General features: G+C 33.3%; 1 protein-coding gene across 1 annotated transcript in view; it reads right to left on the bottom strand.

The window, feature by feature from the left end:
* The window catches only part of LOC133324409 (alpha-N-acetylgalactosaminidase), a 56,706-nt gene extending 46,511 nt beyond the window's left edge, over positions 1-10,195 (bottom strand). Inside the window, exon 1 of the mRNA XM_061533248.1 lies at positions 10,044-10,195. Coding sequence (XP_061389232.1) covers positions 10,044-10,195 — 152 coding nt within the window. The remainder of the gene's footprint in view (positions 1-10,043) is intronic.
* Between the last annotated feature and the right edge of the window lie 6,384 nt (positions 10,196-16,579).

Genomic DNA, 16,579 nt, shown 5'->3' with positions numbered 1-16,579 from the left:
TAACAGGTATAATAAAAGTCGATAAACTCCACCTCCACGCACAAAATTTCCGTTTGCTTATAGCGAAAACCATATATGTAGGTAAAACCATGTATATATGAATGTTACACCAATGATATTTGTTCAGGGTTCATAAAGTAGACCCTTTACCTGCGGTATTTGAGAAGACTCTTACAACCGATTTCGTTGTAATTTCAATTTGTATTTAGAAAGTCATTTGGAATCAATGTATATTCAGTGCATGAGTTTAATATCAGTGTTTGGAGCAGCTTACATAAATACCCTCATTTTCATACTCACACCCATTACTCTGGAACCTTAGGACGAACATTTTGAACTTGTTTTTTCTTATCTGCTATGCTGTGATCTATTCCAAGTCATATTTGATCAATTATATCAACAAAATTCACAAATTTTTAATTTTATTTAAACAAAACCTTAAAAAAAGCTTCCTACACCAAATTGGCTTTTTTTCAAAAAATTGCCATAAATCCGAGAGTCGCAGGAAAAAATTTAGTATGATGTTCTAGACAGACACAAGAAAAATAAAACAAAAATCAACGCTGAACTCGACTGCACTCCACACTAAACCCCTATTTTAATTGAAGGAATTAAAAAAACGGACCTTACATATATTTATCCCGAAACACCTAAATTAAAATAACTTATGGGCTATATAACTATACCATTTAATTAAATACCAATACTATATATCAAAAATGGACAAAATTTTATAATAATATATTCACAGAATGCACGCGACCATCGCAATTTTATAGCTAAAAAATACAATTTTTAACATTGGAAAAAATTTCTATTTTAAATGTACCGTTATTCCGTTCTAGCTTATTAATTCGGATTATTTTATACGGACTTAAGTACTCTCAACACTCTACTTTAAAACTGCATTAACGTTTTAAAGTTTCCTTCTACTTCATTTTTTTTATTTTCTTCGCGCTAGATCGGTATTTTTTCCCACTGTGCACCGTCTTCAAAATTTGTCTGAATAACGTAGGTGTGTATTTACATCATCCATTCAAAAAACAGCGTGGTACGATTGGTGAAAAATGCAGTCCCCGTTGCACTTAAATAATTTACATACAGCGAAAATAAAATTTTTAGTTTGATTAGTCAAAAACCGATCAACAGATTTTACTGAGAATTTTACAGCACTTCATGCTACCCGATATCATACCCGAAAATTATAGGCGAATTTATAGCATCAAAAGTAATCACAAATCTGAAATGACATAGGTATTCTATGTTTATATCCTATCAATAAATAGTAGCTTTTAAACTAAATACAAATAGTTTTCTACGTGAACGATCCTATGTTAATCACTTTGGTAGGGGCAGCGAAGCGCCACGGGCCCATCTAGTAAAGTACAAAAAAAACAAAGACTATATTTACCCACACATATGTGTGGGTTCGTAACTTTCTGCTGCAAATATGTTTTCATAAATGTGAGTTGATTTTAACATCAAAATTTGTATTTGATGGTTGTAAGACTTTATTTTAAATTCTTATTGTTTCGAATAATTTTGATATTTTCTAAAGTGTAAAAATATTTATTACAACAAACTAGTGTAAACACTCAAATCGAACAGAGTATATGTATTTATGACATTTGTGTAAAATCGTACATGTTTGTGACAAAAAGTACGCTTGTTACATACTAACAAAAAATGCGTTGCGTGCAACTCGTCGCACTCGTCTGTACGCGTATTTGTTGTTCGTTGGAATCTAACTGTGTTTCCTTTTGCAACCACCACATAACAGACGTCATTTGTGTTCATGAACTTGCATTTTGGTAAATCCCTTCAGTGTGCTTGAAACTTTCGCCGCGTTAATTGTTCTTAAAAAATGAAGTGTTAAAGAAGTTTAAAGAGTTAAAACCAATCCTGTAATTGCTGAAATATGGAGGATAATGTAAGTACAATAAAATGCCCTTTCTGTGAGGTAATATTACCAATATCGGACAGTCTTTTTAGTCACATTAAAACCCATTACTGCCCGTTTGGAACAACTTTTTTGTGTCATTTTAAAGAGTGTTTTCTAACTTTTGGTTCCAAGGGGAGTTATAAAAAACATGTTCTTAGACATGGAAGAAATAGTAAAGGAACAGTGTATTATAATACGGGAAACATTGATGAACCGGAGTCCAACACCGAAGAGGTAAATGTGGAGCAAATTGAATTAGAAACTATGAATGAGTATATTGTTGACAGCGACAAGGAAAACATGCCAAAAAAAGACATGCCAATTTGGAATCCACAGAATGTGATTTTGTAAAAAAATCAATTCCGTCTGTTAAAGACATGCTGACGGATTCACAGAATGGGAGATTGCTTTTAAAGCATTATGCAAATCATAATATTTTTAACGAGGAACAGCGAAATTTGCTCATCAACACGCTAGCTAAATATATAGAGTCTAAGGGATATACTTGCTCACTTGGGGATAGAACTGAAATGGAAAATCCAATTTGTTCGTTATTTCCAACGGAGTCGAAGGTAAGTACTGTATTTATATGCCAAAATAATTGTTTTTTAAATAATCTTTAAATTTAATTTCATTTAGGATTATTACACTTCATGGGTTTCAGACGTATGTATTATACGTCGGAAATGTATGTCATTTACGTCACTTTTTCTGACGGCCATCCCTGGTTGTGATAGTCTGGGTGGCTTATGTCTAAAACTCTATTTATGAAATTGGATGCAGTGTTGATTATTGTTCTTCTCGGATGTCTAGATGTAAAGTTAATCAGTCGTCCCGACGCTGTAGGTCAAGTTCAAGATGAGGTCCTTTTCGTATCACTAGTGAATCCAGGTATGACAATTGGTTGTTGTTTTCCAGTTCCATAGTAAATTGTATTTGAGAGTTGAATGAGTTCAAGATGTCCAAATTGTTCTTTATTTCGTCTTTTTTCATGACTGTAAAAATGACGTCAACATATTTTGTCAAAATCTTTGCTTTGTGTACATTCGCTGTATTGATGAGTCCAGTAATTTCTCCATAACTATGTCTGCTATGACAGGGGAGGCTGGAGAGCCCATAGGCATACCTTTATTTTGTTTATATATTTTGTCGTCATATATGAAATATCTCGTGTCCTTTATACATAGCGTCAGAATTTCCATGAACAATTCTTTTGTCATAGATGTATATGTTTTAATTGTATCCCACTTATCTTCTATGGTGTTGAGAGCAAAATTTACTGGTATGCTAGGGAAAAGTGATACAACGTCAAATAAAATTAAGGTTTCGTCGGGGTTGATTTGTATGTGCTCAATTCTTGTTTTAAAATCTTTTGCGTCTTTTACGTTATATTGCGAATTCTTTGTCAGGTTCTTCAAAATATATATTGACCATATATTTACAAAGACCGATAGCTGAAGAATTAATTGTGGAACATATGGGTCTCAAAGGGGTACCATCCTTGTGAATTTTGGGTAACCCATAAAATCTTGGCGCAATTGATGTCTTATTCGTCATTTTATATTTCTCAGTTTCATTAATTATCTTTAATTTAAATAATTTTTCCACCAGAGAATTGTTTTTGTTTTGTAATATATTTGTCGGATCTCTTTTTAAGCGTCGTTATGTGCATATATCTCCCAAAATTGCTGCCATTTTTGTTTGGTATTCATTTTTGTAAATGGCTACTGTTTTCCCACCTTTGTCCGCACTGGTTATGATCAAGTCCTCATTTTGTTTTAAAAAAGTTTTCACCGACCCACTGTGCTTAATATTTGTTTGTCTCTTGTGTTTAATGTTCCTTTCTTTTTCATATGTCCGTCTATTAGAGATACCATTTTTGTTCTCGCTATGTCTTGTTTCTCCTTGTCATTGATTGTTTGTATGCAATTTCCTCCCTCTGCGATGACGTCAAATAACGGGAATGTTTTTGTTGTTGTGGGTAATGCATATTTAGGGCCCAGCGAGAGCAACCACTCAACTTCTTTTGGGACATCTTTATCTGTTTTGTTTACAAACCATCCGTTTTCGTTGTCCATGTTTACTTGTTCGTTATGTTGTTGTAATGATTTGAGCTTTTTATATATTATTTATTTATCAATATATATCATTATTTATTTAGTTCCAGAAGCTGAGTCCGACTTCGCTCTCGAGTGTATTCGAAACCATAGTATCACAGCTGACGAATTCGACAAATTGAACATTCAGAGAGTACAAATGACATTTTGAAAAGCTGGCCGGAGTATAAAAACCCTTCTGGAATTAATTTGGTAAGTAAATTGTTTATTTCCATAAAAATTAATTTATGAATATTGTTTTTCTCCCAAAGATTGATATAGATTTTGAGCTTAAATACCCTAAATCCTGCAATCTTTTTTTAAAGTGGCCACTATACGAGAGAAAAATCTTGCACTTAATAGCATCTAAAACTTCTTCCACAACCGTGACTAATATTGATAAATACGACGAAGGTAAGACGACTTTTAATTTAATTGAAAATACACGTTTTTAATTCAACATTATTTTACCATTTCTTTTCAGAATCAGAAATTTTCTTGATATTTTGGAATTTGCATAATCTTTTTCCACCACAACAAAAGCTAATCACTGACAAAACTGGCATAAATATTAAAAGGAAATACTCCATACCTGATTCGCAGAAAGGAATTAGAAGGGCTGAATGATTACGGGCTCTTCATCCCGCTGGATGCTCCTCACATTGGAGGAATAGAAAAAGCGGCAAGTAATGAAATTAGAATTTCGAAGGACAATAATCAACAGCAGCAGCCACTACAGGAGCTTGTTTCCACGACAAAAGGGTCTACGATACAAGACGACCCAAAAGCATCATACTCAAACATCACAAACGAAATAGAAGAAGTCAAACAATTTAGAAGCTTCCAAAAACAAATGCAAGCCATGCAGGAACAAATTCAGCAATTCCAAAAAAAAACTAAAAGAGAAAATGCTACAGGAACATTACGAAATGAATGCTAAATCCAAACAACACCACCACCAACATCATCAAGAAAACAACGACGAGTTAGCCAAACGTAAAATCAGAGCCAAAGAAGATAATGAAGAAGGTGAACGCAGTGCGATTCTGGAACGTGAGGAACACATAGGAAAACGTGAATATCTTGAAAGACTCCGAGAAATGAGCCCATCAGAATATCCCGGTTCCAGTTCCAGTAGCATGCGTGCCGATCCCCGAGAGATTTATGCCAAAGATGTTATTTTGCCCGATCAGGTAAATGGAACAAATACCGCCTGGAGACGACGTAGTAGGGGCCGGAGTAGTTCCACCAGGTTTAAAAACACGACTACAATCAATTATCACACAATCAACTGCTGAAGGTGGTCCCCCAAAATGGAATGGGATTAATACTTGGCAGAAACCATCACATTCACCGCCGGGTGTCTACGACAACACAAGCAGCAGCGATCTAGCATCATTAAGACGTCTCACAGTGGGAAAAAATGCAGATCTAGCGCGCAGAAAATCAAAGTAGATGTTTTACTGTATGTTTATCGATATTTTGGATAAGAATAGATTTAGATGGACAATTTTAAGTATTTTATGAAAAAATTTGGCAATTTTTTTTTTATTAACCCATTAAGCGCCGATTTTTTTTTAGAAAAAGCTTAAATTTTTAGGTGAAAATTACTATTTTGAGGCAATTGAAATATTTTATAATAAGCAATATTTTTCGTTATAACTAATAGTACTCCTAGAATGGAAGCTTCTTTTAAAAATTCGGAAACATTTGGAGGGTAAAAAGTGGGTTAAGGCCAAACACTATTGTTATTATATATATCTTTATTATTGTAAATATTACATATCTAAAACATTAAACTATATATTTTTTACAAAATTTAGGCGTTACTTATTAAATACTAATCACATTCAGAATCCGAGTTTTGATCTGAATTAGTTGGTAGCATTGGATCCTCCAGTAGTTTAAGGACTTCTTCAGATAGTGGCTCACTATATCGATGGCTAAGAGATGTACTACGAGACAAACATGATATTTTTGGATCAGAAGAAAATAGCAACCTATTAAAAAGATCCCTCATTGTTTCCTCACGACTAATTTTTCTGGTGTACAGTTCCCTGTAGTTCCGAAAGTCCTTATTTCTGGATTCCATGGCTTCTTCAGACAACATTCCTATGGGCAAAGCTGCACATTTGATTATATCAGCTCCATGCACTAATATTTTGTGTATGCTTGAAGGCATATAGAACCAAGAATATAATTCCACGAAAAGAATAAATATTTCCTCAGTAAGTCTATTTAATATATATTCTTTTACATCAGAACCATGTTTAGATTTTATCCAAACTTCAAAGAGCTCTCTGTACAAAATTGACATTTTTCCACTTCACTTGTTTAAGAACTAAAATAAATCGCTATTCACTTGTTTATAACTTGTATAATCCCGTTCTTTGACACTTATTGAATGAGAAAAATCTATGAATGAACATTTGTTAAATGCGGATTTTTCATTCATAGGTAGAAAAATCTATAAATAATATGTATTTTTGCATTCATTCGTAACTGATACCTGTATCCGACCCTAACGAAATTCGCATGACAAAGTCATAAAGTCATCCGAAGTCATGTCAGTCATTGGAAACCCCATAACAGGTATAATAAAAGTCCATAAACTCCACCTCCACGAAAATCATAAATATAGGTAAAACAGTGTATATATGAATGTTACACCAATGATATTTTTCCATGGTTCATAAAGTGGACCCTTTACCTGCGGTATTTTAAAAGACTCTTACAACCGATTTCGTTGTAATTTTAATTTTCATTTAGAAAGACATTTGGAATAAATGTATATTCAGTGCATGAGTTTAAAATCAACGTTTGGAGCAGCTTACTTAAATCCCTCATTTTCATACTCACACCCAGTACTCTTGAACCTTAGGATGGACATTTTGAACTTGTTTTTTTTCTTATCTGCTATGCTGTGATCTATTCCAAGTCATATTTGATGAATTATATCAAAAAAATTCACAAATTTTTAATTTTATTTGAACAAAACCTTAAAAAAGCTTCCTACACAAAATTGGCATTTTTTCAAAAAATTGTCATAAATCCGAGAATCGCAGGAAGTCGCAGGAAAAAATTTAGTATGATGTTCTAGACAGACACACAAGAAAAATAAAACAAAAATCAAAGCTGAACTCGACTGCACTCCATACTAAACCCCTATTTTAATTGAAGGAATTAAAAAAAACGGGCCTTACATATATTTAGCCCGAAACACCTAAATTAAAATAACTTATGGGTTATATAACTATACCATTTAATTAAATACCAATACTATATATCAAAAATGGACAAAATTTTATAATAATATATTCACAGAATGCACACGACCATCGCAATTTTATAGCAAAAAAATGCCATTTTTAACATTGGAAAATTTTTCTGTTTTAAATGTACCGTTATTCCGTTCTAGCTTATTAATTCGGATTATTTTATACGGACTTAAGTACTCTCAACACTCTACTTTAAAACTGCATTAATGTTTTAAAGTTTCCTTCAACTTCATTTTTTGATTTTCTGCGCGCTAGATCGGTATTTTTTCCCACTGTGCGTCTCCTAAAGCAAAACGGTAGATGGAAGAAAGTGAAGATGAAGACAGTCTGCCGATACCTGCAGAGATATGGGAAATTGCAGCCAATTTAACAGTGACTGAAGGACCAGCTGTAGGAGGCACCTGATCATGGAAATAGCCAAGAATACAGTCCACTACAAAGCAGCGCATCATTTTTATAATTTTTATTTAAAGTAATATTTCGGGTAGAATAATATAACATGTACAACAATTAATTTTTAAGAAACATTGTAACAAAGACACATCAACCTTATATCAGCAATCAGTGCCCACAGGCATGGCATATATAGAATAAATTATTTTTGCCGCCCGGGAGAATGTTCATAAAAATATGAACATGATATTTGGTTAGGTTAGTTTAGGATGTTTTAGATATTTACATATGTCATAAATAGTAGATAAGCAGTCATAAAATCTATTTGTGTGTGCATGTATGCACATAAGGGATGATAACACTCCACGCTGCTGAAGACGCATAGCTAATAAAGGATATCTCCATAAACATGCGCTCAGCGGGTTAGTAAATAGAGATCACTTCAATGTGGGTTTCTGTGTGTGTGAGCTGATCATGAAGAATTAATAGCAGCCCACACACAAGGATATTGGTGCGCTCATTTGGTAATGTAAACAAATTAGCATATGTTATCTCTTATGTGTATTAGGCTAAGTTAGATTAGGTTAGATAGTTCTTAAGGAATAATTTTAAATAATAAAGTTAGAATTGAAATGACATTCGACATTAAAAGTCCTCTGTATTTTCCTTTCTCCCGCGTTAACACAGATGAATAAACTTATAACCTCAATTGTAAATATGAACAAAAAGTTAGTGATTGAAAAAATATTTTTCGATAAAACGTTTAATCAATATGAAACATTTTTTATCAGCTAAAAAGAAAATAATTTGATAAACAAGATTGTCAATATGAACAATATTTTATCGATTAACAAAATAAAATTCAACAAAATTTTTAGTATATATGAGAATTGCTTTATCAAAATAATTTCGAATGGGATTACAATTTTTTTATCGGCGATTGTAAGTATGAACATTATTTTTATCGGCGAAAAATCTATCAAATTTTAATTGGATTTTTGAATTTTTTTTATCAAATGGTTACAATTTTTTTTCTGTGTAGCTATATTCCACAAACCGACTCATTAAACGTAATTAAGGAATCTATTATTAAAATATAGTCTAGTATTAGTTGCCAGATACGTATTATGTTTAATTTTATATGTTTATTTCACCAGCTTATTTGCATGCAGCTGGTATTCTCACTGTTTACTAACCCGCCATTGGCCGGTCGATGTTGTGAACGCGATCCCGACGTAAGGGAGGTCGCCCTCTCGGTCGGTTGGGGCGGGTGTGTGTGGCGTGGGAACGAGCGAAAAAAAATACGTAACTCAATGATTCATAGGTTATAAGAATTGGTTTAGTTTTATATGATTTAAAAAGAAATTTCAAAGTGGTGTGACCTATTAAGGAAAAGCAAGGGTTCATTCATTTCTGCTACAGAAATTTTTGGGAAAACAATGCTTTTATTTAAACATTTTACTTTCAGGAGATATATTCGTATAAGAAATAGATTTCTTATATGCGTATGTACTCTTATAAGAAACAACTTTCTTTTATCTGATAATTCCATATAAGGAAAAAACGCATATAAGAAATCTCTGACTTTTTTTGAATTTCTTATATCCGATATCTACTGTAGTACTTTTCGTACTCATAAGTATAAATTTGCTAAACTACCTCAATCCTACTTTCAGATAGTAATCGTAAGTTCAAATCTTAGAATTCTCTATCTGTTCACTAAAATCCAAATTGTACCACATTTGGTAACCTTCTGTACTTTTCCTACCCATTTTCCAAAACTACCTCAATCCTACACTCCGACAGTAATCTTAGTTGCAACTTTTAGTATTTCAGTTCTACGCGTTCGTCAACGTCCAAATTGTACCAAATTTAGTACTTTTCTGACCAATAAGTACGAATTTCCAAAACTACCTCAGTCATGCACTCCAATAATAATCTGAAGTCTAAATTTAAAGATTCCAGCTCTATTCGTTCACCAACACCCAAAATGTACCAAATTTAGTACCATTTATAACATTTATTTAGTACCATTTAGGACATGTTGTGCCCATATGTACGAATTTCCTAAAATACCTCAATCATGGTTCTTTTTTTCGTACCCTTCTAGTTCGAATTTTCAAAAACACAGTCTTATCTCATGCCTACATACCAATAACAACCCACACTGAAGTAAATTTCAAGCTTCTAGCTTCAGCCGTTTTGTCTGGACGATGATCTGTCAGTCACTCACTTAACACTAAGCTGTTTTATATATTAAGAAGATATATTACAAAATTCAAACGATTTAACACACATAAATAACATTAATAACAATATACAATATTGATTTACCTGATACAGTTTTCCGGATCATTTTCACAATCAGTGTTGCAACGAAATCTTTCCCATGATAACCAGCCCATAGGAGGTGTGAGGGCCAGTCCATTATTCAATGAAACAACATAAGACGTCATTATAATGTTTATAAATAGAACACACTGCATTTTGGTATCTACAAAATAAAAATATTTAATTTAATTAAATAAGAATTTAATTAGAAAATAATTAACAAAATGGCGGAACTTTGAAAAGTTTTTTTTTTTTGAAAAATCGCCTATTTTTGACCACAAAGTTAAAAAATAAGGAAGATCTTCACCGATTGGTTCGTACGATAGCTATACACTCACAGAGAAACGTCCCAAAATTTGAAATCAATTGGGTTATTAGTTTTTGAGTTATCGTGCCCGCCATTCGAAAAAACGCTGTTTGGAGAAAAACACGTTTAAACTTTGAGAAGCCCTCTTGCTGTCACCTGATGCTAACACAATAAATCGGCTATATCTTCAAAAATTGTTGAGATTTTCACTTGAACATTTATAGGGACATTATTGAATTAGTGTAGGTTCAAATTAAATCAAAATAAAAAATTAAATTTTTTTGAAACCGAGGATAGGTGGGGTCCCCTTAAAAAAAACTTAACAGAACAATTTTTAATGTAATTTTTAAATGCTCAGTAAAACCCAATTAAACATAAGTTTCGCAATTATTTATCAGTCACAGAACTTTTAGTAAGCTAACATATACAAATTTAATTGGTTTTGTCGCCTTTAAAGTGTAAAATAATCAAAACTAGTTGTTGCGTATACAATAATATCAATTTTTTAAAATTTTCCTCAAAGCAAAGAAAAATTTAAAATAAAAACTATAATCGAAATATTGAATTTTAATCATGTGAAACATACGGAAATTTTAATGTGTCAAAACTATATGCAATTACATATGTATTTTTTCCGAATAGGACGCGCTCTATTTTCGTATGTGAAACATTAGGAAATCAGCTGTTTGAATAAAAGACACTGTTGGACGAAAATATTTCAATTGCAAGTCAAAGAAAAGTATGAAAAGGCAACGATTACAAATTATTATTTCGTTTGTAGGTGTTTAATAAAAAAAGATGTTGATTTAAGAAAAAAAATAAAAGTGTTTTTTTTGTTTATGTAAAATACATATGCCAATTTGAACACAAAAAATAAATGTTTTGTGTACGCTGCTAATTTTGACACACATAAGGAATTACATATGTATGAAAAAGTGACAGCACATATGTAAAATACATATCGTGTAAAAACACCATTATTTCTTAAGATATTTAGATAGTGGAAGTTGTGGTATTAATTAATGAAATAAAATTAAAAACAGTAAGGGTTGCGTTTTTTACATTAAGTTATAAAAAGGTTCGGGTTCAGACAAAAAATTTAAGTGAAATATTAAATTAAAAGGGAAAAGATTTGTTTCAACCTTTTTCCCATAATCTAGATAAGGTAATCATGTTACGATGTACAAAGTTTCGATAAAATTTGATACTACGTTCGCTTCATATGAAATGTACAAATTTTCAAAATTTTGGCCCTTTATGGGAGAGGATAATTCGCATTTTTCATCATTATTCAGTCATGGTTATAATATTAAGTCGTGTAAAGTTAAATTCAAATCGGATAGTCCGTTCGCGTGATATTAAAAAATTCATTTCCAGCAATTTTTTTTATAATTTTCTGGGGAAGGTTGCGGATGGAGTGGACCGATATTCCACATCTCGGAATTTGATTTGGAAATTGACTCCAAATTTTCTGAATCTAATTTGGTCCAAAGAAGCATGGGGTCTAAAATCAATATTTCCATGAGGCACATTTTTGCCGTATCTAAGTGGAGGTGCCGTTGTACGAGTATGGAGGCTACCCAATGAAAAACATGTTCAATATCCTCAAAATACCGAAAATCCAAATATCGAAATATTGATCATTTTTGGGACAAAAATATTATATGTCATATTATTGCAAATTCTGTTGAAAAGTGTCGATCCAAGACTGATCTAGGAATTCAATTAGATAATCGCATGGATTTTATATTAAATGTCATACAACGTAAAATAACTTCTGAGTTTATTTTGAATAGAATTCTTATAAATGTCCCTTTGAGGCCATCTCGAAACTATCAGCTACTACAAATAATATATTTTTCTTCTAACTATGCAAACAATGATCCCCTTCGCCGACTTTTTGTTGAATTTAAAAATTATACTATATTTTCGATCTTTCTGACAGTCGTGATATCGTAAAAAGATACAAGGTTGGCTACAGCAATTTAAAAATTAAATTTGTTTCTTATTGTGGCTTGTTATGTCAGTTACATATAAAAAATATGTGAATGTTTTGAACATTTTAAAAAACATATTTTAAAATTTCGTTTTTTTTACTTACGTAAGAAAGATACATGAGATGAATAAGTATCTTAAGTATATTCCCAACTCGATTTTGGAAAGAACAACTGGCATTCTATTCGTTTTTCGCGTGGATTACAGCGCGATCATTTCGTTGGTAAAAAAAAACTGTATATTTTTACATTCCATGACGCGGGCAATATGTTGTAAGTTCGAAAATAATAGATATTACAAAACTCTTAATAATGGTTTGAGACGTTGGGTTAGTTGCCCACACTCGGAAAACCCCTCGTACTTTGAAAAGGCAAAGAAAACCAAACCCCCCTAATGTTGACGACCTCCGCAGGTACACTCCAGTAGATGAGCGAATTGCTATAATCCGTATAAAAACGAAGTTCTTCTGCATCAGACTTATTTGTGCCCATGCTCCGACGGAAGATAAAGATGAACAGACCACAGACATATTTTTTAATGCAAAAATAAGAAGTGAACATATTTTGTCTCTACCGTTGGAAAATTTAGCCTCCATGAAGAAACATTCGACAACGGCATGAGGATGATTGACTTCGTGGCAGCAAAATACATGGGAGTTAGCAGCACCAGATTCAAGCATCTCGACATACACAAGGCCACCTGGATTTCTCCCGACCAAACAACGAGGAATCAAATTGATAATGTTGATGTTCGTGGAGCGAATATCGATTCGGACTACTACCTTATAGCAACCAAGGTTCATAGTCGTCTTAATGCAACATCAATGGTCCGATCTAATGTAACACAGAAACTCGAAGTCGAGAGCTACAAACACAAAGCAGAAGCCTACTCCGCTGAACTTTATCACCAGCTTGACGAAAACACTCCTTGTCCCCATAATAATATAGAAACAGAATAGCAAAGAATTGTCCACTCCTTACAAACTGCAGCAAAATCAACCATTATGTACCAAAGACCACCATCAAGAAACCCATGGTACGATCAGGAGTGTCGTAATGTTACTGAGTTAAAAAACGCAACCATGCAAACAGTAGCAACACGCAATGCGAGAGAGAATTATCGGGAGAAACGTATTTTCAGAAAAAAGAAGAAAGAACAAGAAAAACGCGAGCAAGAGCAAATCGAGATGTACAGGAGTCAGAGTGAGGTCCGGAAATTTTACCAATGAGTAAAACACAAAACCGAAGGCTTTGGTACAGGCACATCCTCCTGTAGAGATGATGAAGGAAACCTGGTGACAAATAAAGGCAGCGTGCTGAGGATCTGGAAGGAGCATTTTGAAAATCTTCTGGTATCAAATAGTGGCAGCGAAGAAGATACCGTAGAATCAATAAGAGATGATGAGCCAAGATAGGGTCAGAATAGCAATCAATGGGCTGAAGAATACTAAAGCAGCAGGTGCCCATGGGTTACCAGCCGAACTATTCAAGACTGGTGGTCAGATGTTGGTGAGGAGCATGCATCGGCTGATTAGTACAATTTGGCCAGAGGAATGCATGCCCAATGATGGGAATCTCAGCATCCTGTGTCCCTTGCACAAAAAAGGAGACAATATGGTGTGTGTCCATCGCATATAAAGTGCTATGTAGCGTGCCGTGTGAACGATTGAAGCTAATGGGCAATGAAATTATGCGGCTTCAGACCTGGCAAATCTACCATTGACCAAATTCCTGGAAAAGACCCACGAAAACACATCAACACATACCAGCTATTCGTCGACTATAAAGCCGCATTCGACAGTCCTATCCGTTCAGAGGTGTTTAAAGCCATGTCTACGTTCGGCATTCCTGCATACGAGACGCAAAGGTGAACAGAAATGGCACCCTGTACACCAAACAACACATGTTACTCGCCTACGCTGATGATATCGATATTATGTGTCGAAAATTGCGAGCGGTAACAGCCACCTTTGAACAAATTGAGAAGGAGTCTGGCAGTAAACGACGTCCAGTAGAATCGGACCAAGTCACAGTGGCGAAAAGGCTTATCTAGCGGCGTTTAATTAATAGCGCTTAGGGATTTTGGTTTTTATTTTTTGTAATATTTTTTTTTTTACTTGGAAATAGATTAAGCTACAAAGTTAAACAAAAAATTATATATATATATATATATATATATATTTTTTTGTGAAAGTTGATTTTTTTATTTTTTAAACATTGTACATTTGTTTCAGGAAAACAGGAAGTTAGTGATGCATTGGCTGAAATATATGTTGTGTTTGACAGCTCACAGTTGTTCAACTAGATCATATCAGAATAGAATCAATATATTAGTTCAGTGGGATAGTAGTAATCGATAGATACGCAATTTTGGCGCAATTAAACACTTTAAAAATTGAATTAAACGACGGTAGATCGGGATATTCGGGATATAACGAATGAGCAAAATAGTCGACTTTTTACACTGACTATCGCATATAACGAAAGTTTTCTAAATTTATATAATCTGTATAAGGAATAGCGCAAAAATAATGGGCAGCCTTATAAAAATCACATATAAACACGTTATTATCACTGTTACTACGTTAATTAATTCATTTCTATTACAAATCCAATGAAAAGCGGATTAACAGTTTTGTTTTTTTTTTTTTTTTTGACACTCGACTCAATTATAAAACCGACACAGACAACTGCGCTCAAATCTATAGACACACAGTAAACAAATACAAATCTGGTAGACTTTAGTTGAAATAAGAACGTTGACTTTAAGACAACATAACTTTCTTCAAGTAAGTTTATTTACATATTGTTATTGTTGTTTCAAAATCTGTTAAAATATATGTAATTGTAGTTCCCTGAGGATGATTGGAGAATCCAATCGAAATATTGGAAACAATAAACATTAAAAATCAAAATTAGAAACGATTTTTATTTTTAAAAAGCCTACAGCCGAACTAATACAACAAAGATTTTTGTTTTTTTTTTAGTGGTTATTTATACTCTTCCGAGTCGAGCTTGATGATCTAAGTTTTGCAATGAAAAGGAAAGCCAGGAGAAGAACCTACGTACCCACCATTATGCGACGCGTTTCGCCGTTGGTTAAGCGGCTCATCAGGCATATTGGGCTATGTGGCTTTACAAATGTCGTACGTTGATAACTTGTATTTATTCCGCCCTGATGCGAAACTTGCATATGCGAATTAAATTCAAATTTGTCAAAGTTCGACATTAGTCTTCATTCTAGGAACAGTCCTTTCAGAGCAGATTTTTGTTGTAGCGATGGATAATTAATCCACACACCTGTAATTGCTTCCTGGTATACACATGTTTTTGCGCAGCCGTTTTTGGAAGTGTTGATGGCTCAGAACGTTAAGCGGTCTTGGCAACATTGTTTTTAAATAAAATGGCTCCATAAAAAACTTTGCGATATAACGAATTTTTCGCTATAACGAATGGGTCTGACAATACATACGTTATACCGGGCGTCGACTGTACCTTGGTATTGCCTAAATAAAACGAATGACATCAGTTTTGAAATTCGGAATAAGATATTTTCCGAACACTTTAACGATAAATTCGTCACCGCTGTGCCCCAGTTTCAACAACAGCAAAGTGATGTGAATGATACTTTTGTTTTATTGTAAGTAGGGAGACTGGGGCACCTTCGGCAATGGCGTTTTCGATATGAATATTGTAAATCACTATTGATCACGATTGTGCATCACTAGATTTGATTCATAGGTATTAGTTCCTTAAAATGCTTTTGAGTTTGTCTTTAAAAGTAATCCTTTAATACTATTTGAAATTACATATATAACACCAAACGTGCATGTATTGATCAAAATGTGATAGAAAAAATCTATTTCTGATGGTGCATATTAAAACAAAATGGAACATTTAGGGGATCTGATTTTCAACCAAACTGATAGCGGTGATAATTGCCAGGCTATGACTATGGTGCCGAATGTGCCCCATCAATTGCCGAAGCTACACCTTCATAATGTTGAGTGAATTATTCTATATTCAAAAAATATGGTGAGAATTTCAATACAAAATGTTTATTATTAAAATATGCTGAAATGCAGACAGAGTAAGTATACATATTCCGGTTTAAAATAATATAAGTGCTTCATTTTCCCCAGTAAGGAGAACGATAAACCTATTAGTTTGCAATATATATTATCGTATAATTCGTTTATTTAGATCCAGTTGTTTGGATTTTACAGGATTTTGTCAAA

This window comes from Musca vetustissima, unplaced genomic scaffold (genome assembly GCF_032173495.1).
Source record: "Musca vetustissima isolate MV318-11 ecotype Yass unplaced genomic scaffold, APGP_CSIRO_Mvet_v1 utg11241, whole genome shotgun sequence".
Classification (NCBI taxonomy): domain Eukaryota; kingdom Metazoa; phylum Arthropoda; class Insecta; order Diptera; family Muscidae; genus Musca; species Musca vetustissima.
The sequence above is the reverse complement of the archived record's forward strand: the minus strand, read 5'-3'. Positions and strand labels throughout refer to the sequence as shown.